The sequence below is a fragment of the Gasterosteus aculeatus genome, chromosome 1 (genome assembly GCF_964276395.1).
Source record: "Gasterosteus aculeatus chromosome 1, fGasAcu3.hap1.1, whole genome shotgun sequence".
NCBI classification, from domain to species: Eukaryota; Metazoa; Chordata; class Actinopteri; order Perciformes; family Gasterosteidae; genus Gasterosteus; species Gasterosteus aculeatus.
The window spans coordinates 9026467-9053963 of NC_135688.1; the positions used below are offsets into that span (position 1 = coordinate 9026467).

A 27497-nucleotide genomic window follows, 5' to 3' on the forward strand; every position below is an offset into this window, starting at 1 on the left:
TTTGTAGATTTTACATATTTTATTAACAGCACTGTGCATACTTCCAAAGTGATATGAGTTTTAAAAACCATCAAAAGTTATTGAATGACTTGTACTGATGACACACCACGTGGATCCACAGCTCCCTCTTCTGGCAGAGAGGGGAAGAACCCTCACACCAGGTCGGAGGGCAACCGGCTGGCACCATTTAGCTTAGCTGAGGCTGCGTGCTGGTCTGGGACCTGGTTCGTCGTTCAGGTAAGAAAAACAAAGTGACGGGAACTTATCCCAGATCAGCGCTTGTGCTGCAAAATGAGGCTTGATGTGACTGACAAGGCGGAGGAGGACAGATTAATACAAGCAACACTGCCGAGATCACCGGATACAGAACAAAAACAACTTCTCCTCAACATCATGGCCTTTCCTTTAAACACGGTGAGGATCTCTCAACATATGGCACTGCTCACAGAATTATTCACATGAGTAAACAAAACCTTTGGAACAAAATACTTGTACAGGAATGCAAACTGAAATAACCACGTTTCTCTGTTCTTATTACTAACTTTGTACAATATACCTTTTCTTTAGAGTGACAGTATCAAAGCACGCTTTGGTAAATTGTTTCTCAAGGCAACTAGGTACAGGGAGGAAACACTAGAGGACGGCCGGAGAGAGCTACCCTAGAAAAAGCCAGTGGTGACTGGCTTTCAACATGATTCAAACCCTCCCTCAAAAATAACATTCTTCTTCATATGTTGGGAGAGGTTCAAGTCTGTGTACCTCAAAGCTCCGTGCACTAATTCATCGGATTCATTCATTGTACCTGGAAATTAAGCTGCTGTTTTGAGTCCCGCAAACAGAGAAAATGAACACGAGCGAGCTCTAAGCGATCGGCTACTTGTGTGACTTCATTGGGTGGATCATTGAGTGGATACAGCTACATGTCAGCTGGACGAGGAGACAGCGGGCGGAGCTCTCCTCCAGATAAATATCATTCCTGAGTTGGCTCTTCTAGTAGCAGACTTTTTCAAAAGCCTCTGCAGTCACCTCTGGTCTGTGTGTGTGTGTGTGTGTGTGTGTGTGTGTGTGTGTGGGTGGTGGTGGGGGGGGGCTTGAGAGGGCTGCAGGCTCCCGAGCCGTTTGTACTTTCAAGTATGCTACATTACGGACCAGAGACATGGATGATACTGTCACTTTAAAGAGACCGGAGGACTGGTAAACACGATATTCACACAAATGTACATTTAAGGCTTAATTGTTTAGCACTAACAATAGTAGCAGCAGTGAAGCACTTCTGAATTAATTATAACAACAATATGTATGATCACATTACAATAAAACATTACCTAAATAAATCAATTGTCACCTTTTTTTGTTTGTTTCATAACACTGGACCGGGCTGGAGACAGAACATTCTTTTAAATCAGCCAGCCAATGAGGTGAGACAAAAGACACGATGAAAACATTTCAGCCACCACGGATCACACAACACAAGCTTGTCTGGCACTGCGGGGTTGTCAACATTATTACGTCCTCTAATAACCCCCCCTGCCAGGCGGTGCAGCTACACGAGGCCCCGCCCACCCAGTTAGAGCGGTAGTGCGTGTGCAGAGTATGCCGACTGTAATTCCACATTCATGTTGTTCAGGAACACGGGGGTTTGTCTAAGAGGTCATGAGGAGAAGTGTCTGGCAGACACGCACACATGCATGCTCACGTACACAAAACTCACACATATAAAACACACACTGCCAAGACAACAGTCCAATGGACCCGAAATCATCGCCATGCTACTTTGAAAAATACGACACAACGAAACAAGCATCTTTTCTAAAAAAAAAAAAAAAGTACCAAAGCAACATCGTTTATCGAAGGCCATAACAGACTGATCCATCCTGAAAAAGCTCCGCAGCGCGTCTTATAAACGGATGTCGCCTCATCCCGGAGAGGAAGACGTCAGACTCTTTCTCTTCCTCCCGTTTCTTTCTCTCTCACGGCCCCCGAAGCCCCTTTTAAAAACGGTCCCCGGCTACCGATGTCGCTCGTACCAACAGCGACCCTCAAAGCTGAAGTTACGTTTACCTACTGTATATGCACGTACTGTATATATTACACACATTTAATATATATTTACTTATATATTAAATTTTCATATAGACATACACTTTTAGTTTTTTTGTGAGGTGTTGTTTACATTTTCTGACGAGGGAAATGACAACCTGTCAGCGTTCCCCCAGAGTCCTACGAAGGTCTGGTGCCATTCGGCGTCCAGTCATGGTTCCGCACACGCTCGGGAACCCCCCCGTAGAGATGTCCATGAAAGGAAGAGGCCTGCTGCAGCAGTTAAAAGAAGGCCAGACACTGTTGAAAGCACACGGAGTGCAACAACCGCCACAAGCTCACAGGTGTAACAGCCAGTTAGAAAAGTCCGCAGGGACGTCGGGCGTCAGCCGGCACTGGAGGTAGAGCTGCAGGCTTAATGGGCTTGGGGGCCGGGGCTGTGCCGACCTCGGCCCAACCAGGCCGGGCTTAGCAAGCGCGAGAGAGCGAACACGAGAGCAGCGCGCGGGGCAGGGTGCTATGTGAGGACGTGCGCGGCGGTGGGGATGGAGACGAACTCGCGGAGGATGTTTTTAGCCATTTCAATGTTGTTCTGTGCAATCAGCAGTGCTTTCTGGATGTCCTGGTACGAGTAGCCCTCACTCAGCAGGTGCTCGATTTCCCAACTGATTTGGGGGTTGGTTTCTCCTCCTGCTGCTGCGGGTGGAGCAGGGACGGGCGGGACGGGGCTGTGTCTGCGCTCAGAGTTGATCCGTCTGGGCAGCGGCTTCGGAGGTCTCTCTGGTGCTTCCGGCGGCTCCGAAAAGGCTGAAGAGAAGGCACATATACGCATTTATTAAAAAAGTTCTGGACGGCTTAGGTCAACAAGTCAGTATAGATCAGTGTGAATGGAGATTCAATTTGCTAGAAATAATTTAGAATTTAATCTCATTAAAAAACAAGCATCCTGAGCACCTGGGGCAAACCGCACACTGATTATTCGTCTGTAATGTGTTTGTATATCACTGTATGTATGGAGGAACTGGTTGACATTTCCACCGCAGCAACCTTTCCCAAAGCACTTATGAAGAGTCCCAATTATGATCTGGGAGATTGGCAGCTTATCTAAGAGCCATTTAATTGGTCCTCAGATATAAAAGTGTAACTCTCAGACTGTCGGCATTCAAACGGTTCAGGTGCTAAATGTCAGCTCACAGTGACAAGGAGAGAAATAAATCCTTTCCCACCCTTTTCTACAGTTTAAGACAGAGTCACTAAATGCGGCATCAGTTGCAGTCAAACCTCCAAAAAGGTTTAGCTGGACAGTAAAGAGCTGAACAAAGAGGCTGCTAATGCCATTACACATTTATACATGTTAAGTAATATTATGAAACAATAGACACACCATTTTCTATTGCTGCTAACTGTACATGCCATCACTCATTTAAAAATGGGACTTTTAAGTGTCAAAGGCCAATTTGTTGGCTCACACAAGTTGCAAAGGGTATTTCCTCCTTTCCTCGTGGTATCTACAGGTCTAAATGTTTCTGAAAGCCACAGGTGATCTCCTTTATTTAACACAGAGAAGAATGTCCCTCACAGTAAAAACATTGCTGTTCGCTAAAATGGCTCTTTATAAATAATAAAAGCTAGCTCTGCCTCGACAAGTTTACTCACGTGCTGCAGCTCCAGCATCCGAATCTAGAGAAAGGTGGCTGAAAGCAGCTGTGGAGGATGAGCTTGACGACGAAGATAGAGAGGAGGAAGACGACCCCCCCAGTTCTGAAAGGGTCCGTCGGGTCGTGGGCATCGGCAGCCGGGGTCTGGGGAAATCGTAGCAGTTCTCCTCCTCTTTCTCCTCCTCGTCGTCGTCGTCATCGTCATCGTCGTCTGCTTCTCTTGTGCCATTGCTCATCGCCAAAGGGGGCAACTCTGAATAGTCTGGGATGGATTGAAAACAACGTATTAGCACTGCAGCCTCTGATGGACAGAGATGTTTGCAGGGTGGCAGACCGAAAGGTCTCCCCGATGGACACATTGAGGTTTAAAAAAAAAGTGACGAATGCCATTCATTTAAGCTGTCCCAGTCCACACGATCAAAAGACGGACGAATACCTGAATCTCTGGCTTGCTGTGACCTGGCCTGGACATTGTACATGGCGTCAACCATCTGAGATCCATCCTCTCGTTCAGCCAGTGTCAGCCTACAACAACAAACAACAATAATAACACAACATCCATGAGTCTCTTGAAGTAATTTAGAAATGCTGCGGGGAGTGAATTCATTGAGTGTCTGGAATACCGCAGGTTGAGGGCAGTAGCTTGGGTCTGTGTCTGGAGCGCCGCTAGAGGCAGAGGAGGTCTGAGGACTGATGGGGTCTCCCCTGCAGGTGGTGCCGTGATGGGGGGCAGGACGGGGCGGGAGGACGGGATCATGTACTCCGACTCCTCATCACTTTCATGGGCCTCCTCTCCCGTCACCAGCCTCTGGGTTGAAGAAGTTCTGAGCACAAAAGACAAATAGCAAAACTCTAAATATAGATGTATAATGTATAAGCACAAAAATGCTAAATGTTTGGACTGAAAACAAGCTCCCTGAATTGTGTATTGAATGGCCTTTGGGATTTGTGGAAGTGAGCAAACAATCAAAGATCAGGGGCCTCATTTATAAAACCTTGCGTAGGGTTTGCGCCAGAAGTGGCGTACGGATGAAACATAGGACGTGCGTACGCACAGAAATATTCAGACTTATAAAACCGTGCGCACGCACGTCCTACGCAGTTTTCCCTTAATAAATCACAATCACTTCTAAATGCAGCGCAGCTTTTGCGGCTTCATGTCACGCCCATAGTTGCCCACATATAGTCTGTGGAACGCCCACAAATTAATATTCATCGATTGCGAAATGATGACAAACACTGAGGAAAATGAAGAAACGTAACTTCACTCAGTGTGAAGTGGAAATGATCATTGGCGAGGTAAAATGCTTTTTGGAGGGCAGAGTATGGACATTACTAATGCCAAAAAGGCACACAAGTTGCAAAAGGTTGCAGAGCAACGCTGCAGCCTCACAACCTTGGACCGTGGCCGAAATAAAGAAAAATTGGTCTGACATCAAAGTGTTCCTGCCACGGGTAGGGGAGAGGGGACACCGGAGCTGTCCCCTCTTGATGAGAGACTGGTGGCAATGATTGGGGATCGGGGACAGGGTCTGGGCCAACATGGGCCAACAAGCTGTGCCACATTATGTAGCACAGCACATGCCAGCACGATTTTGCACAACTTTTCAGGAGTAGACAATAACCTCCATCCAGCGCAGTCGAGGCAGCGCCATCTGCCCTTAAACAGGCCGGTGGTGCGCTGCACTACAGCGTGAATCCTTCCATGTGCCACGTCTTCTAAGAGCGCAAGATCAGCCATTTCACGTCATTACGCATTGTGATGGCATCATGGCATTTTATTACCGTCCATTTGATTGCATCTGAAAAGCAACAGCTGTGTTTTGAGGATAAATTGCATAACATGTTATATAATAATAATAATAATAATATGTTATGCATAACATGCACAACATATTATTGCAGAACATATTTCACTTTTCTTTTTGAAATAGTGTTAATTTGTATTTCTGTTTGTTTTACGCTGCAGATCGATCAAACGGGTGTTTGTGTTATTTATGAGAGGCAGTATTGGCGTTTATTTTACAACAGTCTAGTTTTACACACTTTCACACACGTTTGCGTGTTTCTTGCATTTGCCGACGGTTCTCATTTCACCCATTTTTTTGTGCGTACGCATGGGTCCGAGTGCACATTATTCCGCCAAGTTTGCTTTTTATAAATACCAATTATTGCAGGGAGCGGCGTACGCCTTCTTTTGTGCGTACGCAATGTTTATAAATGAGGCCCCAGAAGTCATTACAGTGCCAGGACAACGGACCTGATGGCGATTGAGTAGATGGCGTTGGCTGAGGATGAGGGCTTCACTTTGGCCTTGTCATAATCGTGACCTGCGACTGCCGTGGAATTCTGTTAAGGAAGCAGAAAACTGAAATCTTACAAACTTTAAAAAGGAGGAATATTTAAATACGCAATAGCCTGACATTGAAGGAAATACACGTTTTTCAGTGTACATAGTGGTCAAACTAAGAGCGGTTCCCAGTGAAATTGTTCACGTTAGTCATTGAAGATAATGAATATACATTGAACCAAACGGTAGTTGTGGCGTTTTGTGGTCTGACTGACCAGCTGGTGGTCCAGACTGAGGGAGCTGTTGTTCTTGGACGAGTCGGACCGCGGGTCCAGAGCGGAAGGTAGCGCCAAGGGGAGGGAGTGTCGGTTGGAGAGTTCCCTGACACCTGCTCGAAGGTCCACTCCCAGACCGGAGACCTGGTTGGATGAGGATGCTGAGAAAGAGGAGGAGGAAGAGGAAGAAGAGGACGACGACGACGAGGAGGAGGAAGAGATGGGCGCCTTGGGAACGGGACGAGAGTTCCACTCAGCCGGAGGCCGGTTTGGGGGCGTAGGGGGGAGCTTATCTCGAAGGGGCTCCCCGGGAGTGCAAGGTAAGGGCCGCCTCTGCACCCGCCCATCGGGAGCCGCCCCGACTGTGTGGGGACGTTCTGGAGGAGGAGGGGGGAGGTCCCGCAGCGCCGGGAGGAGGGGAAGAGGCTTGTCCTTGTGGTGAGATGCAAGCTGGAGCGGAGAAACAGATGGAGGCAGCTCATTCAGACTACATACAACACTGGCGTGAAAAAAACACTTCCGTGTTGTGATGTTCCAAGACGGAAATAATCCATCTAGCAACAAGACCACTGTGAATGCATTTTTTGTTTCTAGCAGCACCATATCCTGTTGACCGGTCGGCCATCACACAGCGCTCCAGAAACAAGCTGGACAATCAGAACACATATGGAAGATGCCGTGTGACTGTGGGAAATGTTAACTCTTGAACATATTTGTTCTGATACATTACCTCTTGCCCTAACTATGTGTTCAGTTACCTTACTATTGGCCACGGGGCTGCAGGCCGCAGGCGGGTTTGGAGGTCTGTGCGGTAGCAGGTCCAGTCTGGGCGGCACAGGGGGAAGAGAGGACTGAGGCGCCATGGACATCGGTGATGGGGGGCGCTCCACCTGGATCAACAGGAAATAATACACACCGGAATCAAGATTTGTCAAATGGCACCTTTTCGTCATACAAGAGATCCACTGTCAAGGTAATTTTTTATTTTTTTTATTTAAAATAGGCATAGCAGAAACGATTAAGAGAAATCCTAAAATGGTCACTCAACTATCACCAGGAAATTTTTAAGATTGAATAAAATTATGATTTCTTTCCTTTAAAATGATGTTTAGAAGTACTGGCTCAGTTAATGAGCTGGATGTCATGTTTTCTGTCACTGAAAACATTACAGAGCACAGTTTAACAGGTTTTAGACCATATTTATGGTAAAATGTGTTTTAGGCAGTATCTAAAACTATGACAATATAATACACCCTTTTGCATGTTAAGTACATGCAAAAGATACAGAGACGGAGTCTCTCAGGAGGAAGCGGAGAAGAGGACAGTAAGAACTTGACGAGTGGCACATAGGGGGTCAAACCAACGAAGCCAAGTGCCTCATTTGTTTATGAAAAAAACCGGTTTGCTCAGTGTCATGAGTAGAAACCTTCAAGACCAACTTTTGTCTCAATTAAGTCAATGTCTGACCACAATTTTACCTTTGAGCAGGCAAGTTTGGTCATCATGAGGTGGGGGTCTTCAAGTCTGTCGTCATCATCATCGTCATAGCTGGGTGACGGAGCGCCCTCGGCCCCAAACATGCCCCGGCAAGAGCCCCCGCTGTTGTCTTTGGGGTCGAAGGGATCCACCACAATTGGCTCCGTACCCTTAATCTCACAGCGACAGAAAGGGCATCCCGTTCCCTGACCCTCTGATTCCTGTAACAGAAGGAGAGGCAGATACGACACCACACCGAGATGAAATGAGCTCATGTGCTCCACGTCCCCAGAGAGAACACTTGAGCGGTGAGTTCGCCTCTCTGCAGGTATGAGTCATGCGATTTAACTAAACCTACTGCATCCACCCACGCGCTTACCTGCCAGGCAGTGAGACAGGAGGTGCACATGAGATGACCACAGGGCTCAATCTTCACATCTTTGTCGTTCTCGGCACAGATCTTACACAGCTGGAAAGTGGAGCCCATCTCACAGTACAGCTCGTATTGCTCCTGAGGCACAGAAGAGAGACACATATGAGCTTTCAGTGCCCAAAGAACAGTAAGACATAAGACGGTACGAACACCATCTGAGATCATTCGGAAAGAGCCCCGAAGGATCGGAAGCAAAGTTAAAACGCGGGGGTGGATTTTTAGTTTCAGTCCTGTGCTCAAGCAAATTGAGAATGTTCGTAAACACTTTGGCAAAAGTTATGCATGCCGGACAAAAAAAGACAAACGGTTACAATGAATCATTTCTGCTTCTGCCACCTTCACTACATTTACAGCAGCCCAGGTTGCATATTTTTCATTACAGAGAAAAAAAACATTTTGATCCAGTTTATTTCACCTAGTAAAGAAATATATTTAGTATATTAATATTTATATTCACAGCAACTTAACATTTTCCAAACCCAGTTCTTGTGTGGTGTTTCATCATATCTTCCACTTCTGCTTTCTTGGTAACGCACTAGAAAACTGTTGCATACAAATTTTTTTTCTTAACTGAGAACCTGACTACAAAAAAAACATTTGACATTTACAATAAAATGCTGAAGAATATACCAGATAAAGACCGAGGGTGCAGTATGAGGAGCTTCTGCTCTGACCTGTGTGACTTTGATGTGGTCTTGAGGCGAAGGCTCACACAGTCCGGTCAGATCTGGATTTTGGGTTCGTCCATCAGGAAATAAATAGCTGACAAAAAAGAAAGAAAAGACAAAAAGAAAAGTTCTCATTATAATTAGTTAATTATACTCATGTTCTAACCAACAGGCTGCACTGAGGTAATAAAAGACATCTGTGCAGTGCATTTGTTCAATCTGGAAACTTGTTTTGATATTATCACCAAGATGACTCATGTACAGTACGTGACTTCCAAATGAGTGACTTGGTGTAATTACTAACGTATAATCATTTTGTAGATACAGGCGATATATACTGGCTTCCTTGGTTGAAAATCAGGATTTGGTTACATGTTGGAGCAGGCCGAATATAGCTTTCATTAAACCAACCAATCAACATAAAAAGATGAGTTTCATGCAGGCCAGCTAAGCCATGAACTGATCTGGACATTAGAAACCAGCAGTTTTATCCTGGTTACGATAACACTGAAATGATGGGGACAGGCAATAGGATATAGCTGGATTGGTTTAGAGCTGAAGGGCAGATTCAACTCAGGGAGGCAAAGCAGAGCTGCACAGTTAGTACAGACAGGCATGACTTGCGGGAAGAGAAAAGAAAAGCAATTAAGGGAAATGGCAGAAAAGGCAAAGCCCTAAATATGAAAGGAAGCTCGACTTGATCATTTATTAAAACTCTGTAAAAATGAAGACCAACACCCAGACGCAGAGGTCAAGATGTAAGTCCCTGAGAAAATGACAGATAAGAGCCTGCCGAACAAAATGCGAGTAGACTCACAATCCTTCCCTGAAGCCATCTATGAGGGCCTGGAAGAGGGGCTTATTGTGGGGAATAGTCTGCAGTATGTTTCCGTCTGCTGTGACGTAGCCGATTGCCCACTGGCCCAGCCGCGTGCAGCTTAATCGGAAGATGTAACTGCGGAGAGAGATGTGAGAAATTAGGGACAAACTGGAATTGTGTCACACTTTGTTCCACACAGACAATGTGTGATCTCTCCACCGGTCACTGCCGTCACACTCCACATGTACACACACACACACACACACACACACACACACACATGTCACTTTGTATGCTGGTGCACTTTATTTTTAACTTTTTCTTTCAATTTAAATTCCTCTTGCACTATGCTGTTCTTTCACTATCTCTATCATATGTGTCTCGTTGTCCATTGTCTTACGGTCTGATGTTATGCACCAACTGCAAAGTCAAATTCCTTGTATGTCGAACATATTTTGGTAATACATGTTCCTGATACGTGATCAAAGGGAGGAGGTTGTGTCCCACATGATGTACACTAGTGGACCGGTTAGTCAAGTATGCATATACCTATTCATGAAATAAAGTCAATATGCAAATACGTAGGCTGAGATATGCAGGTGCACATCCCCGTGGCAATATAACAAAATACAATTTTAATTTTTTTATTTATCTATTGTGCATGATCAACAACAACAAAAATGCTACCTGCACATAAAGGGTGCACATGTGTACGTGGTCATACAATTGGTTTCCAACTATTGTACTGATCAACAGGAAGCATTAATACATTCAGATATGCAAAGTTTCCCCGATCAAAACTGCTAGCAGGTAAATATGGATGTAAAAACTGCTGGATTTGAATGACCTTTACCTTTTGAATTGTGGGAGGAAATGCGCTCAACACATGGGACGACCGTGTTTTCCCAGGCTGTAGGTGAGGTCTATTTGTTCCTCATGGGTACAAATAGATTTGCTTCAACGTAATCTAAAGTGGAACTGCAACTGTAGCTACAAGAGGAAGCACCATTCTCAGAAAGATGTAGCCTCTCTTCCCACCAATAAACATTGGCTCCCTTCTTGTTTCAACGTAGAATAGTTCATCAGGAAATTGCTTTATTAAAATCAAGTGTGTTGAATGAACTCGTGCAAAGAAGCCTGTCTTTCTTTAGAACACTAGCTGTGGTATTTAGGGTGGAGACCACTGGTGTGACTGGAAACTGATCCCCACTGACAGCAGGCTGTCATTTACACTTACACAATTCTCACTCTAAGCACTAAACTGACAAGCCTCGGATGTCAGTGAGGTCGTACACAAGGCAAGACATCAGCCCCCAGTGTACAATCAGGCCAGTAATGCTAGGTACCAGTAGCATGTTGTTCTGTTGCATCAAAGCACACCGCATATTCATTTGGACTGAATAACAAGGTGTGTGCAGGTGTAGGCAAACAAGTTTCTCACCTGCCAGGCTTGTGGATGAACTTCTGTAGCCGCGCTTTGACCTCATCGTAGGTGAGGAAGGCCATGTAGCCAGGGTGAGTCACTGCCAAGCTGTTCCAGTTGCGCAGCAGGGACGACCAAGGCTACACATACAAAACCAAACAGAACGAGTGACTCATCGGATGTGCGAGTGCTCGGGCACAGCAATCTAGCAGCATGAGCAAAGAAAAGCAGGAATATATCGCATCAGGGAGGAAACTGACAACAACCATTTGCTGAACTTCAGTGGGATATACAACGACTTCAATCTGGCTGGAACAGAGTAAAAAGGTCCTTAAAGCAGAAATCACAAAAACACGACTCTTTTGATGCAATCTGGAGCCACAGAAAGGGGAAGGTTAGAGAGACAAAGGCAGACTGGTTCCCACACCAGAGAAAATTGTACTTTTTTTTGTATATTTTTGAATATCGCTTTTGGACATCAATAAACCTGCTTGGTTCACTTGATTGAACTGAACTTAATACACAATCATGTTTATTGGTGCGTGAGTCTGAACATTATTCAGCCTAAAAGATACGGCGTGAAACATTTGAAGTTGCTAGTACTCTAATGCATATAAAGGCCACACCCTCACTTCCTATTCTAAATTTGAGGACATTTAGAGGAAGACTTCCTCTTCCTCTGTGTGAGGGAGTGTCTTAGGAAATGTCTGAAGTCTGCTTAGGGTTCGTTAAGCCTGTCGGTATTCTGATGCAAGAGGTTTTAGAAAATCGCAATTGACACACTGAGTACGGCTTAAAAACTATTTGGTATGAAACATTTATGATTTTCATATCGTCGTGTGTTAATTACATTACATTACAGGTCATTTAGCAGACGCTTTTATCATTAGGGGTTAGGTGTCTTGCTCAGGGACACTTCGACATGGAACATGGGGCAGCCTGGAATTGAACCACCAACCTCGTGCTTCCCAGCACACCTTCTCTACCCCCTGCGCCACGACGACCCCATTAAAATGTCTATATGAAATGCTTACACTGACTACTATGAATAAGCCTGATAAACCCGCCCTCAGCGCCCCCCCTCAGACACTTTTTTTTCCAAATCCTTTCTTCCTTCCTTCTGCTGATTCTTTTATACCTGCATATGTCAGAGGGGGTGCGTATGCAACACCGACATTTCCATTTCCTCGTACGCAACCCCCCCCCCCTCCCCCATACAGCTGTAAACCTGTAGAGGATTTTTTTTTTTACTTTAGTCCCATCTGACTGAATAAAGCAGCAGACATCCTGCCAACGAGTTGATAAAAGTGAAGTGGAAAAAAAAGGTAGCAGATTGTTTCAGGTTCATTTTGAGTTGTATTCCCCAAAGGATGGAAGGCTGCTACGCACCCTCATCCTTTGCACTTCTCTCCTATATTTATCTCCCAATGCAAACAATAACACTGGTAAAGCGATGCAGAGAGTGTGTGTGAGTGAGTGTCACTACCTGGAATAGCCTCGTGAAGATGTCAAACTCAAAGACAGAGATGTAATCGTTGCAGGTGAGGTCTATGGTGGACTTGAGGGCCATGGCCTCTAGTCCTGAGCTGATGGGATGAAACTCATGGAGAGACTGACGGAACACCTTCCAAGGCACAATTGTCCTGTGACGCACAAAACAAAATGCATGACGACATCCCCTTGAAAAACGTGAAATTGAATGTCAAAACATCATTAATAAAAATGTACTAAATGTTAAACGCAGACTACCTTCATTTGCCCCGCAGCATAGTCTACGTGCAATGAATTGACAAAAAAGGAAAAGCTATTTTGTGTAAGTGATATTTTACTATATCCAAATAGAGCTTTGACGGTCATTGGCCATGAATGCTAACCTGATGCAATCTTTAAAAAGACAGCAGATATCCAAACCAATGGTAAATGGACTTATTTTTGTAAAACAGCACTCACAGAAAAAAAAAAAAAAAAAGAAATCAGTTAAAGCTGGAAATGAACTAAAATGTGTCCGGTTGAAGAAACCATGGGTATCCCAGTTTAAAATGTCAAGGATGCCCCCCCAAAAAAACACATCTCAACAGAGCTTTTTAGTCAGTTACCAGAACTCTGTTGCAGAGAGAATATGTGAGGCTATGAGACGAGCAAGGAGAGGGGAACTATTGCTCTCAGGTCAGTTATGTGTACTCTCTTAGCCTAGCAACCGGTCGCTAGGCTTCTTTTCTTCGGAACAACCTGTAAGGGTCAATTCATAGTGGTTCCAGAAAGCCAGTTTGGAAACACCGTGGCAATATATATATATATATATATATATATATATATATATATATATATATATACACACACACAAGTGTGTAAGTGATATAGAATGGGGCTTACTTATCCCCGAAGGCGCGTCTCCAGAACTCTGCAGCGTCTGCCTTGGTGATGCGGAAGTTGTCGCCCTGAAACAGACCGTTGGGGAAGATGGCCTTCAGCTCAGCCAGCATGTGGCTGAAGATCAACGACAGCTTGGTGAGGTTCCGCCTGTGGAAATCAAAAGTAGGGTGTGAGATTACACCTTGCTATCATTGCATTGAGGTTCACATTGTCATCAGCCAGTATAACAGCTTTGAGAGAGAAATGCAGAGCAATGTTGGTATTTTATTAGCCTGACATGTTTTGATCAGATGGTACAGCATATGCGGAATTACTGATGGGTTGTATGAATGATGATGAGGTTCACAATGTAGTTTTCTCATTAACTACCAAGATTGGCATTAGGATAAAACAATGGGCTCTAATGAATCACCGGGTCCGGGCTGCACAATGTGAACCAAAGTGGTGCTTTGTTGTTGGACAGCTGTGCTAATCGTGGATGGACCACAAAGAATTGTGTTCGTGCAAAGGGCGGTGCATGGGTGTACACGGCACCAGAAGGCCCTGGGCAGAGCTCAGTGGTCGACTTTGTGGTCGTTTGATTAGATCTGCGACCGTATGTCTTGGACGCTCGGGTAAAGAGGGGGGGTAGAGCGGCCTATTGATCACCACCTGGTGGTGCGGGAGGCTGTCGGACAGACTTGGTAAACCAACGTCTAGTGAGGGTAAACTGGTCTTTGACTACCGACTCCACAAAAACTCATTGGGAATCCTCGAAAACTCCATCCACAAAACTGACAAGGAATTAAGTGATAATTACTTATTTTGGAATTAGAGATCGAGGCGTTAGCAAAATTACATGATTTCCTCAGCCAACTATAAATAGTAACCTGCTCTGCTTTCCCGATGACAGGAAACAAACACCAGCGCGATGATAAAAAAGGAAATTATATTCCACAGCAGGAACACAACAGCGAGTCAAGAAGTGGAATCCTTATGTCTGTTTGCGCATACTGATTTCTAATAATATCCCTCTACTGAAAGTCATCAACACTGTCAGGCTTGATGATAGTTAACCATTGACCACCACCGACAACAAAATACATTCATACACCAAATCGGTTTCCTGATATATGGTGGAAATATAACACCTTAGAAAATTGCATGTAAATATCTACTGTTGCTGGTTAAAATGATGCGTGTGAAAGATGTGATCTTTTAGGTGGTAGTGGTTGGGTTTCGTGCCAGACACGAGAGAACATGTGAATGCTTAAACAACTTTATTCAAATATAGTTTCTAAAATATGCAATAAAAAAAATAAAAAATTAACTCAAGGCTAGGTCTCTGCATGGTGAATTATCCGTAGCTGCTTACGCATTTCCAAATTAGTCCGACGTCCAGGGACACAGCAGGGTCTACAGGCGTGCAATGCCATCACAGATGGACTGAGGGAGAGCAGCCAGCACATGCTAGTGTACAGCTGCAAAGGACTGGCCGACAAGCACAGAGGACAGTAAAGGACCGAAGGCCAGGAGGGGGGGGATGACATAATAAGGAAGATGAGAAGCGCATTACTCAGAAAGACATCGGCGAGAGGGCAGGGCACGAAAAAAGGAGACCAGGGAAAGGAGACCACACAGCTGCCCAATATGCCCCCCCCCCTCCCCTCTCTCTTTACAGCATTAGAAGTGTTGTGGGTGCGGATGACATGATTTATGAGGCAGCACAGAGAGGGACTGTGCTTGGCTGTCGGGCAGGGTGAATTGACATGCACGAGAGAGACAGCGATGAAAGCGCGGCTACGCTGCAGCTGCCCTCCGCCGCGCTGTGCTCCCAATGAGTGGAGCGGAAAAGTCAATGAGGAAGGACGACGGAGACAAGATGAATAAATAAGATTACGGTCGGTTGATAACCTGCCAAAATGTACCTAATTTACCGTCAGAGCAGCAGATTGAATGAGAAAATGCAATGCTTGCAAACCGGAAAAAAAAAAAAAAAAAAAAAAAAACAGCAAATCGCGTTTACGACCTCTCAGCAGTAAATGATGAAACAGGGAAGGTTCTTGCAGCTGTAGATCTATGGTTTCAAACACTCCACAGCAAATGTCTTTGAAGGCAGGGCAACCCTCATCAGTGACACCGTTCCACCACGGTGGAAAATAAGACTTTTAACTCCTCCTGGCTCGTTCCCGGAGGAACGGGAGCTGTTGACGTCATACTTCCCTTTCCAGTGTCACCACAGATTGTGACATTGCACGTCTGTGTGTGTGTTTTTTTCCTTCTTTCCAACAGCTATCATCTCAGCAGGAGGTCTTCCTCGGTTTCTTCTTCCTCCTAACCCCTGTGACCTATTGAGCCTTAAAGCTGCAGTCTCATTCATCCTCCTGTCGACCTCCCTCTACCCTGCGCTTTTCTCTCGGTTACAATGAAGCCTCCTGCTCAGATGAGGACGGGCATCCTCTCCATCGAGGGTCTACATGGAATCTCATTTCAACATTTAGGGGGGTTCGGCGTCTTTTGAATCAACCATTCACTCCTCTCGTTGAACTTGATACATTAAAATGATATTTACAAATCAACCACACACACACCAATGATACGTTTGAAGATTCTCACTAGGGGGGGGGTCAGTTTCTTTGGGCACAAAGTCTTACATGCCATATATAGATGTTTGCCGTTGTAAGAAAGAATGCATTTGGAAGTGAACCCTGGTTTGACTGGCATTATGGCTACAGGGTGGCACAGCTGTCTCTGGCACAAGATTTGAGCAGTGAATGAAGGGCTTTGTTGCGTTTCATTTTGTCTGCTCGATGGAAAGAGCTTTACAGAAGGCGGGCTGAATATTAATCTGACATTCCAAGTGAGATACAGGTCTGCATCTAATCTCCCATGTAGCAGGACAAGCCCATATCTGTTTTAGCATCTCTTGTGTCTCCCCTAGTCGGTGTCCCTCTCCATCCTACAATACTCGCTCTGTACTCTGTATGTGTGTACTGGGCAGCAGCCAGCGCACCTACAACTGTTACTTCTGTTCTTTACGCCGGTGTGGGACGGACAGGGACAGAGCCGAGTCAGCGGGCTACAGCCACATAGAACGGGGCGCTGGCCTCCTCGTGTATTCGGACCGTCAGAAGTCGTGGCGTTTTTTTTCTCTTTTTTCAGTCTCTCACTCATTTCTAAATCCCAACCACGTCAACAGGCCAAACAGTTTGTTTCAGAATCCCCCCCCCCCCCCCCCCCCACCTCATGCTATAGATTGACCTCCGACCTGGCAGCTGGCTGCTCCCTTCCTGTTTCCTGCCGGCTCTGATAAAGTAGCACAGCCAGCCCCGCACTGCGCTAAAGCGCCGCAGCCCAGCAAGCAAGGGTCAAGCCCACAGAATGAGAGTCTGTCTGGATTGGCAGAGTCACAAGTAGCTGTCACATCATCATGCAGCTGTATTATGTTTTGCGCTCCAGGCAAAAAGGGAAATGTAGATCAAACATCAACTGAGCGCCGTACCAAAGCTACCAAGAGGGATTTTCAACAATATATAGAGCTAACTAAGCTAAATCAGGATTCCCAACCAAGACAACTACACTTGGAGTAAAATGCAATCATAGGTTACATTAAAATGGGGCTACGCTTATCGAAGTGTGAATTCAACAATGTTACATAAAAGAAACACAGAAAGTAAAAATAAAGGCAATTGCTCTACAAGAAAACGCACTGAATTAATTATGTCTTTAACATTTTGCTCCAGTCATCATAAATTGAACTCTCAGGATCATCATATCCATATCATAGTGCCATACATCTTCATCGAGACGCAGCCTTGACAGCACACACGCACAGCTGTCCAGCTGGCCTCTTGTTGAAGGCTCCAGTGACGAGCAACAAGTGAACACATGTGAAAATGTGGGGGAGGACAGGCATGTCTAATAATTACATTTGGGTCGAATAACATTATTGGGTGGTCCTGCGTCAGCTACGAGGTTATTTTCTTATGTATTTGAATTATTGATTGCAGTCAGGATGTAATGAGAATTTCAACAAAAATATGACAAACGTTTTTGAAGATTATCACCAACCGTGCCTTTAAGACAGTGCCGAGATCTTTCAAAGACCCTCGTCAATTTGATTAGCTCAGCTTATTGTGAAAGAAAAAAATAAGGATTGTAAACCAGAAAACAGACCTTTCTTAACACGGGTCAACTAGTCATTTCTTAGTACATATCTTTGCTCACTTCTTATCTTTGCTTATCTCGCTCTGCATAAACAGCAAGTACTTGTACGCTTAGGGACAGAGAAGCTAGTGGGTTGCATCATGCTAATCACCATAATCTAATACTGTGGGGACTACATGAGCTGGCTGCTCACTGATACCATTGTGACATAAATAACCATGAGGCTCTGCTATTTGTGTGTGTGTGTGTGTGTGTGAGAGAGAATATCTACACTTAAACGCCCCAAGCTAAGCACATTTAATTGAAGCTGAAACATCCGCAACCTCTGAGGAAAAAAGGTGTTTTCCTTTGCCAGCACCGGAGGCCTTTTGGCTGCCAGGCAAAAAAAGTCAACTCAGCTATACACTACCGTAAATCAACTTGAGAATGAGCGTAATGCTCAGTTTGGAATGATGAGTAGGAGTTACAAACCGTGTTCAAGTCAACCTGTGTTAAATAGGGCCAAAGATTCCCAAATTGCATTACTGGCAAAGAGCACAAATAAACAACATATTTTTACTTTGACAGTTTGATATGAGGGATCCAATTAGTGGGGAAATATGACGGTTCAGGACAAAATCCACAACGGACCAACTTGAACAATGCAACTGTTGGAACGTAGACCCTTAACGCAGCATCATAGCTGCAGTCAGAAAGTGGGTTTATATGGTGAAAGTGTAGTGCCGTGCTCGTAGAGGTAGACCTTAGTTACGCATGGACGTTCGTGAGCACAAAATAGGAAGTCGTATTTGAAGACAGCGCTCTCTTGATGAACCAAAAATAGGAACGGCGGAAAATGACATACCAGAGGTACTGCACCATGCAATGTTGTGTTTTTCTCTTTTCACAAAATCTTGACTACATAAACCATTAACGAAACCGGAGCACTTTCCCATAAACAGCCGCGTGAGGAATTTCCATGTATGATTCATCTATGATTGACAGCATTAGCAACCCATGTCCCGCGCTAGTTCAACAAAATAACATTTGGAATTATATCCAAAACACAAATGTACAGACAACCAGGTGCCAAAAGGAAACAGTCATAAGCGTTTGGAATGATTAGTCACAACATGGCAAGCACCTGTTCCGACAGGCTGAAAGGAAGGACTCGTGCGAGGTGTGCAGTGCACGTTTCAAGAGATCTTTGGCAGCCTTTATCTTTTATTTTCTACTGTGCACACAATCCCTTAACTGTTGCATGTATGCATATTTACAGCAGTGACTTACTAAGGATTTATAAAGCCACTGAATGTTGCCGTGATGAGGAAAGACAAATGGATCTAATATATTGTTGAGTGAAAGGCTCTTCGTGGCCACTGCAGCCTAAGCCGTAGTTCAGCTGCATGGGAGGCAGGATGAGTAGACGATTGAGGTCGGTGTTCCAACCGACTGCTGTCATTATATTGCTAAAATGTGGCAGGAACGTATTTGACTTTGTTAGTAAAGAAACCGGAGGTGGCAGTTCAGAGCTAAAAGAAGTGTGGATTTAACTGGTAATTATTCATACGTCTTAGCCTTTAAAATATTCCTCACAATTTCCAGTCAATAGTGATGCATCTAAATGCCTGGTTTTATCGGCCCACTGCTCACTTTCTGCAGCCTACGAAGCCGCCACTTCCCGTGATCGACTGGACGCATTGCAGCTCGGCCCAGGAAGACAGATAGCCTCACGGAAAGGTCAAAGCAGCCTCCGGTTCAACCAACGGAGGAGGGTTAGAACACTGATCGACCCGTCCAGGGAATTAGTCTGCTAAAAAAAAATATATAAAGTTGCCAAAGTCGACTGTAGACAAGGAGCTGTGTTAAAACTGTGGTAAAAATTGCAGAACACGTGAATTACTCAACTCAAACAATTATTCAAAGTCATTGCTAAAAAGGCAGAAGTCCAGTGGTGCAGAAGTAGCTGGCAGCACTAGACTAACACGCTTTTCACACCTACCCTACTCGGTGGCTTGTGCAGTAGGGAAGCAAAATTGTTAATTCATAAATGTCTTGAAGTGAAATGTGTCTTCCGAAAATAAAATGAAAATGAATTAAGCCTTTTGGTGTATTTTTTTTCTACAACCAAAGTGAGGGAGGGCCTCGTTGCAGGCTTAAAAAAATTAGGATCTAAAGTTTGTCTTTGTCATATGATGACAAACGTATATTTGAATCGTGGACTTGGTGAAAAGCTTAAAGACGTTGTGCACCACGGGACTCAAAGCACAGGCGCACATTCACGCATAGATTATAGATATATATATTTGTAAACACACATGAATAAATGTGAACGAAGTCAGCTAAACACTAGTGGCATTCTGATGTGGTGTTCAATCGGAAAAAGCTAATATTAGAATTAACAGGTAGGCCTATCCAACTTATATTGTATCTTTTAGTGGCAGTAATTAATTAAAACTCAGCTCAGCCCCACTATTCACAAGATTCTTGTACTCTTAGCGATACTTTGATATTCTACATGACAAAGTATTAAAAGTACATAAAAAGATGTATACCATTTTTAAGACTAACAAATACAGAACAGAAGCACAAGTTATTTATAATTAAGGTATATCTAAATATGATTCAGAGAATCAAGAGTCATTGTTACGAAGGCAAAAGTCCCTCTACAAAAGGTCTTTGTATCTCACTGGAAACAAATGGAAAAAGCAACAAAAAACAACCACATTTGAGTGGAGCGTCAGTTCAGTATCAGTGTTCCCCTTTTCTTCTGTCCTCCTGGCGGCTTAATCTAAGTGTAAACAAAGAGGTGATAAAAGTATTGTCTTTTTACTCTCAAATACTGTCAACTCAAGTATTCTTCAGTTCACCTGGTTCACTTTACCACATCAGCCTACCAGCTTGGACTTTGTGTGTGAAGCTCAGCCTGACAACGAGAGCAGAGATAATTTCGGCTACAGGGAGACAATTCAAAAGATTAAAAAGTACTAATAAAAAGCACCTGGGCTTATCAATACTACAATCTGTAACTATTTACCACCGGGGTCTGTTTAATACCGCGTCTTAGAATCTTAAGTTCACGTAAAATGCAAAAGGCTCTTGGGGGAGTAAGATTCTTTTCTTGACTGGACATTTTTTTAAATATACAATTTACTATCTGCAAATAAACAACAAACCATAAATGTTACACGCTGTCCCGTCAAGGCATCGACTACCAATACATATAGATAAAACCCACTCATGTCCGAGACCCAAATATGTCTTGACTGTGCATTGTGAAACACAAAGCGGAAGTGAAGCAAACGAGGAGGAAGTGATGACAAGGATGTATTGATTATGACTGAAGACGGGCCGTCACAGTAAATACTTAAGTCTCTCTGACAGCAGACTCTCTTTCATCCTCACTCACATGTACAGTGAAACGAGGCATTTACTTAACTCTAAAAAACAAAAAAACAACAAGACAAGAAAAGGCTCTAGACCTCTAGAGAAGCCATAATCGAAACGTCCGCACGCTATCACACCACATCCACCCACACAGACATCGGAGCCCTGATGAAACTCTTGTGTCCCTCACTCGGACTTGACAAAATCTGTTGGTTCACAGAACAGAAGCATAACGGGTTTTGAACCCGAGACCGGGAGAAGTGGGCTCGGGTGTTTAACCAGAGTACAAGGAATTTAGAAATTGGGAAAATTTGTATTAATTCTGCTGATGCATGTGAAATAAATATTTGCTACATCAGAATGAGACGCTTTCACATCCGTTTTGATTACTCAGCTCTTTTTAAACAGATGCAAAAAAAAAAAAACCATAACAATTTTATACTTTGTGTAGAAGCTCCACGTCATTGGATTTATTCTATGGCCTTCATACCTATTGGTTAGTGTCGCTGCCGCTGACCTCTGCACACAGACAATAGCAGTCTTTGTGCGTAACGCATAGCTACTGTGTGTGAGTGTGTTTCCTTTGCTTAAACCAGGAATTTCTTTCAAGGCAGCCTCTTTGTGCAATGAGTGTCAAGTTAAAAATGGCCAAAGGAAAAAAACCTCAACCACCAGGTCATGGTTAAAACGGCTTCCCCGTCACAGCAGCCGACCAAACTATCTCACTGAGGAACTCAGAAACAAGAAGAGGATGTATAACTTTAAACTAACTAAAAGCTATGAACACATGAAAAAAAAAAACGACCAAGAAACCGCTCAAACAAGAGACTTCTGTTTCCCTCATTCCCCAGCAGCTTTACAGGCCTCTGCACAGCCTCTTTTGTCACACTCAACGCGACGCAGACGACAGTCCAATCTTGTTGGGGGCATCTGGTCTATTTTCTCGTATGCAGGGAGTAATCTAGCAATAAAACACTAAATTAATTATTCAAACGATATGCCGTCTAGGATATAAATGAACTGTTTTTGATAAATGTTCAAATATTGTCAGCTACAGCTCTCCGCTCGCTTTGCCTTTCCTCAAGCCTGCGGGAAGTCGCCGGCCCAGAGAAACCTTACGGGGATAATGTTTGATATTGTCCTGCGATATGCATGAATGTCACAGATGACTTAATGAGGGCTATCCTACCCTAACCCTAATGCTGGTTAATATCATGCCCGGCAGCATTTATCCAAAGCATGCAGTAAACCAAACGGCATCTGCAGCAATACGAGCGAGCAGGTAAGAACAGCTCTTAGCAGCAGATACCCAGAGTAACACAACAACTACTTTGTGCTTAAAACACACTTCATTTTCACATTTTATCTCCAAAACAATGCTTTTTTTTCCCAAACAAGGGAAACAAGATGCATGTCTCATTGATTACACATACACAAGTTCCTCGGCACATTAATGCAGTATATCTGGTGCTCTTGCGTGTCTGCTTTCGGGAAGAAGGAGACAGATTTGTTGTATTGCAAAGTGGGAGAAAGACAAAGACGTTGCCGCTGTGCGATTTCATAAAAGGAGCATTTCTGTAAGAAAACTACATCAAGAGAAAATGTTCATGAAAGTGGTTGAGATGGCAAGGCCCCAAAACGAAGTGACAGGCAGGCAGCTGTAGATTAAGCGTCACTCTGACCACAGATGCTCACATGATAAAACCACAACACCTCTCTCCTCTTGTTTTGGTACATCTTGAGCTACAGTGCGAGCTGGGTGTGGGTGCAATCGTTCACTCTATGCTCGAGCGGTCGAAAATATTCAAACCGAATGAATGAATAAATGAATTTGAGGAGTGACGTCACCATGAAACACCAGCTATCGCGACCTTCACACCTCAAAGTTCCCCATTTCAGATGCACTCAGCAACGCGGTTTGTGAAGAGAGCAGAGAATTAACATCAATACTTTACCTGGGTTGGGAGTTCTCCTCGTACATGCGTTCCTTGCCCTCCTTGAACAAGCTGATGGTCTGCTTGGTCTTCTTGGTGAGGTTCTCCATGAAGACCCGGAAGTACTCGTTGTCCCCCAGCATCTCCATTTTGCCCTCGTAGCGAGACAAGATGGTGCGCAGGTGCTGGTAGGTGTCTGGCAGCAAGTCCAGGATGTAAGGGGGGCTGTTCTTTAGAGCCAATTTGGGGTTTTGGCAGAGGCGCACCACCTGCAAAGGGGGAGGATGTGACAGGGGGGAGACAGGAAAAAAGTTAGAGACAAGGAGTGGGGGCAGGAAGCAAGGTAGATGAGAGGAAAGTAAGAGTAAGTGTTAGAAAAAGGGTGGGAGAGGAGGTCTTAATGCAACCAAGCAGTTTCATTCTCAGGAAGACACTCTCTTTTTTGTATATTAGTGCACTTATCTTAAGGGCAGAATATCATTATGGAGCCAAAGCACAGTGTATGCTGAATGAAGATGCCAAAAAGTCAAATACTGCGAGGAAGGCCCTTAAAAGCCCTGTTCCAGTCAACCGTGGCACTTTGCTCATTATATGCTGGAACAAAGCATGGATTTAGTCACTTATGGCATCGTGAGGTATTTCTCTTTATCATAAAGACACAATGTGTGATTTTCCATTTCCTTAGATTTTAGAGAAGTTATTATTTAGGGACAAAAAGTTAAAACTTTTTCAACTAACAATCATTGAACCAAAAGAAGGCGAATCCTATAATGAGTGGACAGAGCAATAACAGACCGCTTAATGGAACGTTGGAAATTCAGAACTTCCTGTTTGATGGTCAGTCAACGTGCTTATATGCCGGACTACGTGTTACATCCTCAGTAATATTCAAGCTTCCTTACTTATCTCACTGTACTGCTAAACTTTGTCTGACTCGCTTCGTTGGCCATTACAAGAGACACTGGCGGACCGCCTAGCCCCCCTCCCTCACCCGCTCTGACATTAAGCTCTGTATCGTTAATATCAGAACTGTCAGTGCATTTATGTCCAACTTATTAGCATGATCAAACAGCCATTCTATTGAAAGAGCCACGGTCTCATGTCTGTTATTGGTGACCGAAACAATTGCATGTCAACGGGACACGGCTCCTTCTTTTGTAGAAGCAGGCCAGATTATTGCGTACTGAGAAAGCAGACTAAGGAAGACGAAGAAATGAGTACGGCAGGAATAGCCTCATGTCGGCTGGAATATCCCTTTCCATTACTGAAAAATTGTCATCTTTGTCAAAGTTTGTTAAATTCCGACTCAAAAAGTGTTGAATCGTCAGCCCAAATTTCCCACGTTATCAAAACGCAGACTTTAAGCAGTACCGATTTCACAGTATGCTAAATGCTTTTAATGTGTGGGTGTTCATTGGTGTCTGAAAATCAAAAGGTCACTTCTCGATTCATAGTGTAAATGGATCACAGGTGAAAGGGCCTTGTCATTCCCCTTCAGCTCAGCTACGGACGACATTACAAATCCAACGGACATTGATGATCATCAGGCAGATTGAGGCTAAGTAGGACACTGAAAGTTAGAATGCTTTTTCAGCACTAGGAAATGCATCGATCACAAGGCTCTTATCAGAATTTGTCATGTGAATTATTCATATATTACATTTTGCACTCGACTGATGATTTTCTTCAACTGACTAGATTCCTATACATTTTTGGATTCTGTGGGCAACTGAATTGAAAGCGATTTTCAGTATCTTTGCAAACACTGCGCCCTCATTCCTTTAAATCTTGTCTAGGCCTCGAAAAGAATGAGGTCTAGTCTGTAATGTCTCGGACCAGATAAGACTGTTGCCAAGGTAATAACACTAACATCATCATCGACCATGCAAACTTGTACCCATAACTCAGCCAAACAGACATGCGTACATGCACTCGTACAAGGCCACAACAAATGTGCGCCCAATGACATTCAAGGGTACTGGTTTGAAGTAAAATGTTGACTGCCTACAAGCTGAACTGCAATCCACTCATCTTCATCAGTCTTCCCCATTTATATCTGTGCATTCTGGCTGGATCCTCAACTGAATAATAAATATTACTACAGTATTTATTTCAAGTTTAAGTCATAGAAAGATTAACCAGCTTAAAGGAATTGGGGAGGCAGAGGAGACACTAAGCATTACGGGTTTGTACAGTTTGTTATGCTTCAGACTTTAAGAACTGGGTTAATGTCTGAGGGCAACTCCTGAAAGAAAATGATTATTGTGCTTTTGATAGAATTTAACAAAGTCCTGGGCAGTGGGGGGTTTCTAAGAGCAAGTGCATCGTCATTCTGGAGAGTTGTGCTAAAGTATATTCTGGGCTGTGGTTTTCCTTTAGACCAAGCCAAACCATATCTCTGCTGCTATTTTAAACTTCTTAAATCTTGTGGAATAAAAATACATCGGCTCATAAAGTCTTTTCAAAAAAAGGTAAGCTGCTGTTTTTTCTCCCCACATTGTTGGAGCTGCTGAATCAGAAGTCATAAGTATGATAAATGATTAAATTAACCCGGCTGTGGAGGGTAGTTTAAGTAGAATGTCAACTGTCCAGTCTTCTTCTCTGAATCTTTGACAAAACATACACAAATAAAACCGGTCTATTAACCTGTTGAACATCGACTGAGGAACAAAATAAGACTCAGTGGAGTTACAACATCACTTCGGTTTATACGTTTTTAAGTATTAAGTTAGAGCCTCAACTGTGTAGAACTGTCCGGCAGGACCATCTACCACAGAGGAGGAAAATAAACTGGAATGCGGTTTGTTAATAATAGCTTCGCAAAAAGGATTTTGTGTCTTAACATCAGAGCTCCAAGCTAAGGCCTCAAAGAGGAAGAGGAGACACAAAAGAGTGTCTTGTCTTCCTATGCACTCAAATAGTGCTGTGTGAATCTCACAGGAAACTGGGGGTCAAACTGCTACACGCTTCTTTTTTTCTTCCTGAGAAGAGAAGCTGTGAAATGTGTGTCCCCTGTGAAAGAGAACAATTGGTGTAGTTAAATGGACACCTTTCTTTCCGTCTTATACGCTTCGCTAGTTCCCAGCTGCTGACAGACATTCGACTGGCCGCTTTTTCAGCAAACAATCGTACAAGAGAACTGTTGCTGTGCTAGCAGCCCCTGTGATAGCAGGGGAATCGGTTTGCTTAGAATGATTCACATACAGGCAAAAGTCTTTGAGCCCACGCTTTCTTTCTGTGTCAATACCCGCGTTTACTAAACAACTAACGTTAACTAATTAACAACACCAGAGAGTGGCACTGCACGAGCAAACAGACCCCTCGCTGTGTCCCTGGGTCAGCGTTAATGTGAATGTCTTCTACTGTGGTACAACGGAGCCTGGCACGCCCACGGTCCCAAACAATACAGTTATATTAGGTTGTTGCCAAATTAGCTAACGGGTAGCTAACCACGTCCCCCCCCCCCCCCGACTCACACTCACCAGGGGACGATAGCCTCTTTAACGATAGCGACGCCTAACACTAGCTAGCTTGCCACTGGTTAGCCGCGGTCAGCTAGCATCCCCGTGGCAACAAACGCGCGAGCGAACGTCAACCGCTAATTAACGTGCGAGGCAAACTTAACGTTACGAACCTTGTCCATTAGTTTCCAGCATTTCTCCACGGTCTTTTTGTCCACTACCCCGGGCTGGTGATGGGAGTGGAGGTGGTGGTGGTGCGGCTGGAAGGCATCCTTCATCATCCTCCCGATGAGCCCCCCGCTTTTCTTCAGGTTCCCTGCCATGTTCGGTCTCGGCTAGGGTCGGCCAGAGCGACCGCAAGCCGCGGCAGGGGTCAGGGGGACCGAACCGGCGCCTGGAGTTAGGCTGGACCGGGCGATGGGGATCCGGCGGAACCTCCCCCCCCCACCCCCGACGAGGACAGCGCCCGATTGGTGAATCCGTGCTGGGGTCCAACCGGGGTGGGGGAAGGGGTGGCTATCGGAAAAATGCTCCCATCAGTAAACCTAGCATTTTGTTTGTTTGTCAGACAAATGTCCCGATTGGGGCTAAAAACAAGCACCTCAGTCACTCACACTCTGTGCGAGCGGCTCGGTGCTGCAGCTAGCCGCGCTGCTCTGTCTCTGTGTCGCTCTCCCTCTCCCTCGCTCTCTCTGCGGGGACCCGCGCAGGCTAATTAGCCGAGCACCACCACCGTATCTTTACCCGGGGTCCGTGTGGACGTGAGTGTGTCCTCTCCTCTCGACAGCACCCGATGTTGGTTCCTCTTTTTGACCGCGCCAGAGGTGTCGCGCCGCGTCTTGACGGGAAGTTCAGCGGCGGTGTGACAGCGTCAGCCCTGTGCGCGCTGACGACAGAGAGCCGTTGACGGGGAGGAGAGGAAGTTGCGCTTTAAACCGCAAGCGCTTCGCTGACACACACACACGAGAACCGGGGTTGAATAAATAACTGTTGCAATTAAATACGTCCCAGTCTTTTTCTGTTTACTCCAGTGACGTGCATGCGCGGCCCTTTCCTTTCCTGTACGTCCCCTTCCGTTCGTGTCGCCCGTGTCGCGCGCGCGCGCCCCCCCCCCCCTCACTCATACTCCACGCC

General features: G+C 44.7%; 1 protein-coding gene across 2 annotated transcripts; it reads right to left on the reverse strand.

Annotated features, from left to right (window-relative positions):
- On the reverse strand, positions 1 to 27497 carry cbl (Cbl proto-oncogene, E3 ubiquitin protein ligase). 2 transcript variants are annotated; one of them, XM_040170753.2, is made up of 17 exons: positions 26978 to 27479; positions 26537 to 26879; positions 22924 to 23171; positions 13457 to 13603; positions 12570 to 12726; positions 11102 to 11223; positions 9658 to 9795; positions 8847 to 8934; positions 8119 to 8250; positions 7742 to 7960; positions 7022 to 7153; positions 6264 to 6713; positions 5959 to 6047; positions 4322 to 4522; positions 4135 to 4223; positions 3697 to 3960; positions 1 to 2847 (listed from the first exon to the last, which is right to left on the reverse strand). In XM_040170753.2, exons 2-17 carry the CDS (start codon positions 26684 to 26686, stop codon positions 2558 to 2560), a joined length of 2916 nt encoding a protein of 971 aa, XP_040026687.2. In that variant the 5' UTR covers positions 26687 to 26879; positions 26978 to 27479; the 3' UTR covers positions 1 to 2557. The 2 variants fall into 2 exon arrangements, with proteins under 2 accessions (XP_040026687.2, XP_040026680.2); XM_040170746.2 differs by having other exon boundaries at positions 26537 to 27497.

What these genes read in the sequence shown, in the direction of transcription:
- cbl (XM_040170746.2), bottom strand. Translation starts at nt 26,686, where the DNA reads ATGGCAGGGAACCTGAAGAAAAGCGGGGGGCTCATCGGGAGGATGATG. An exon ending in TTCATCCACAAGCCTGGCAG is followed by an intron (nt 9,796 to 11,101) that starts GTGAGAAACTTG and finishes CTCTCTCCGCAG; the next exon opens with TTACATCTTCCGATTAAGCT. An exon ending in ACAGCAAGCCAGAGATTCAG is followed by an intron (nt 3,961 to 4,134) that starts GTATTCGTCCGT and finishes AATCCATCCCAG; the next exon opens with ACTATTCAGAGTTGCCCCCT.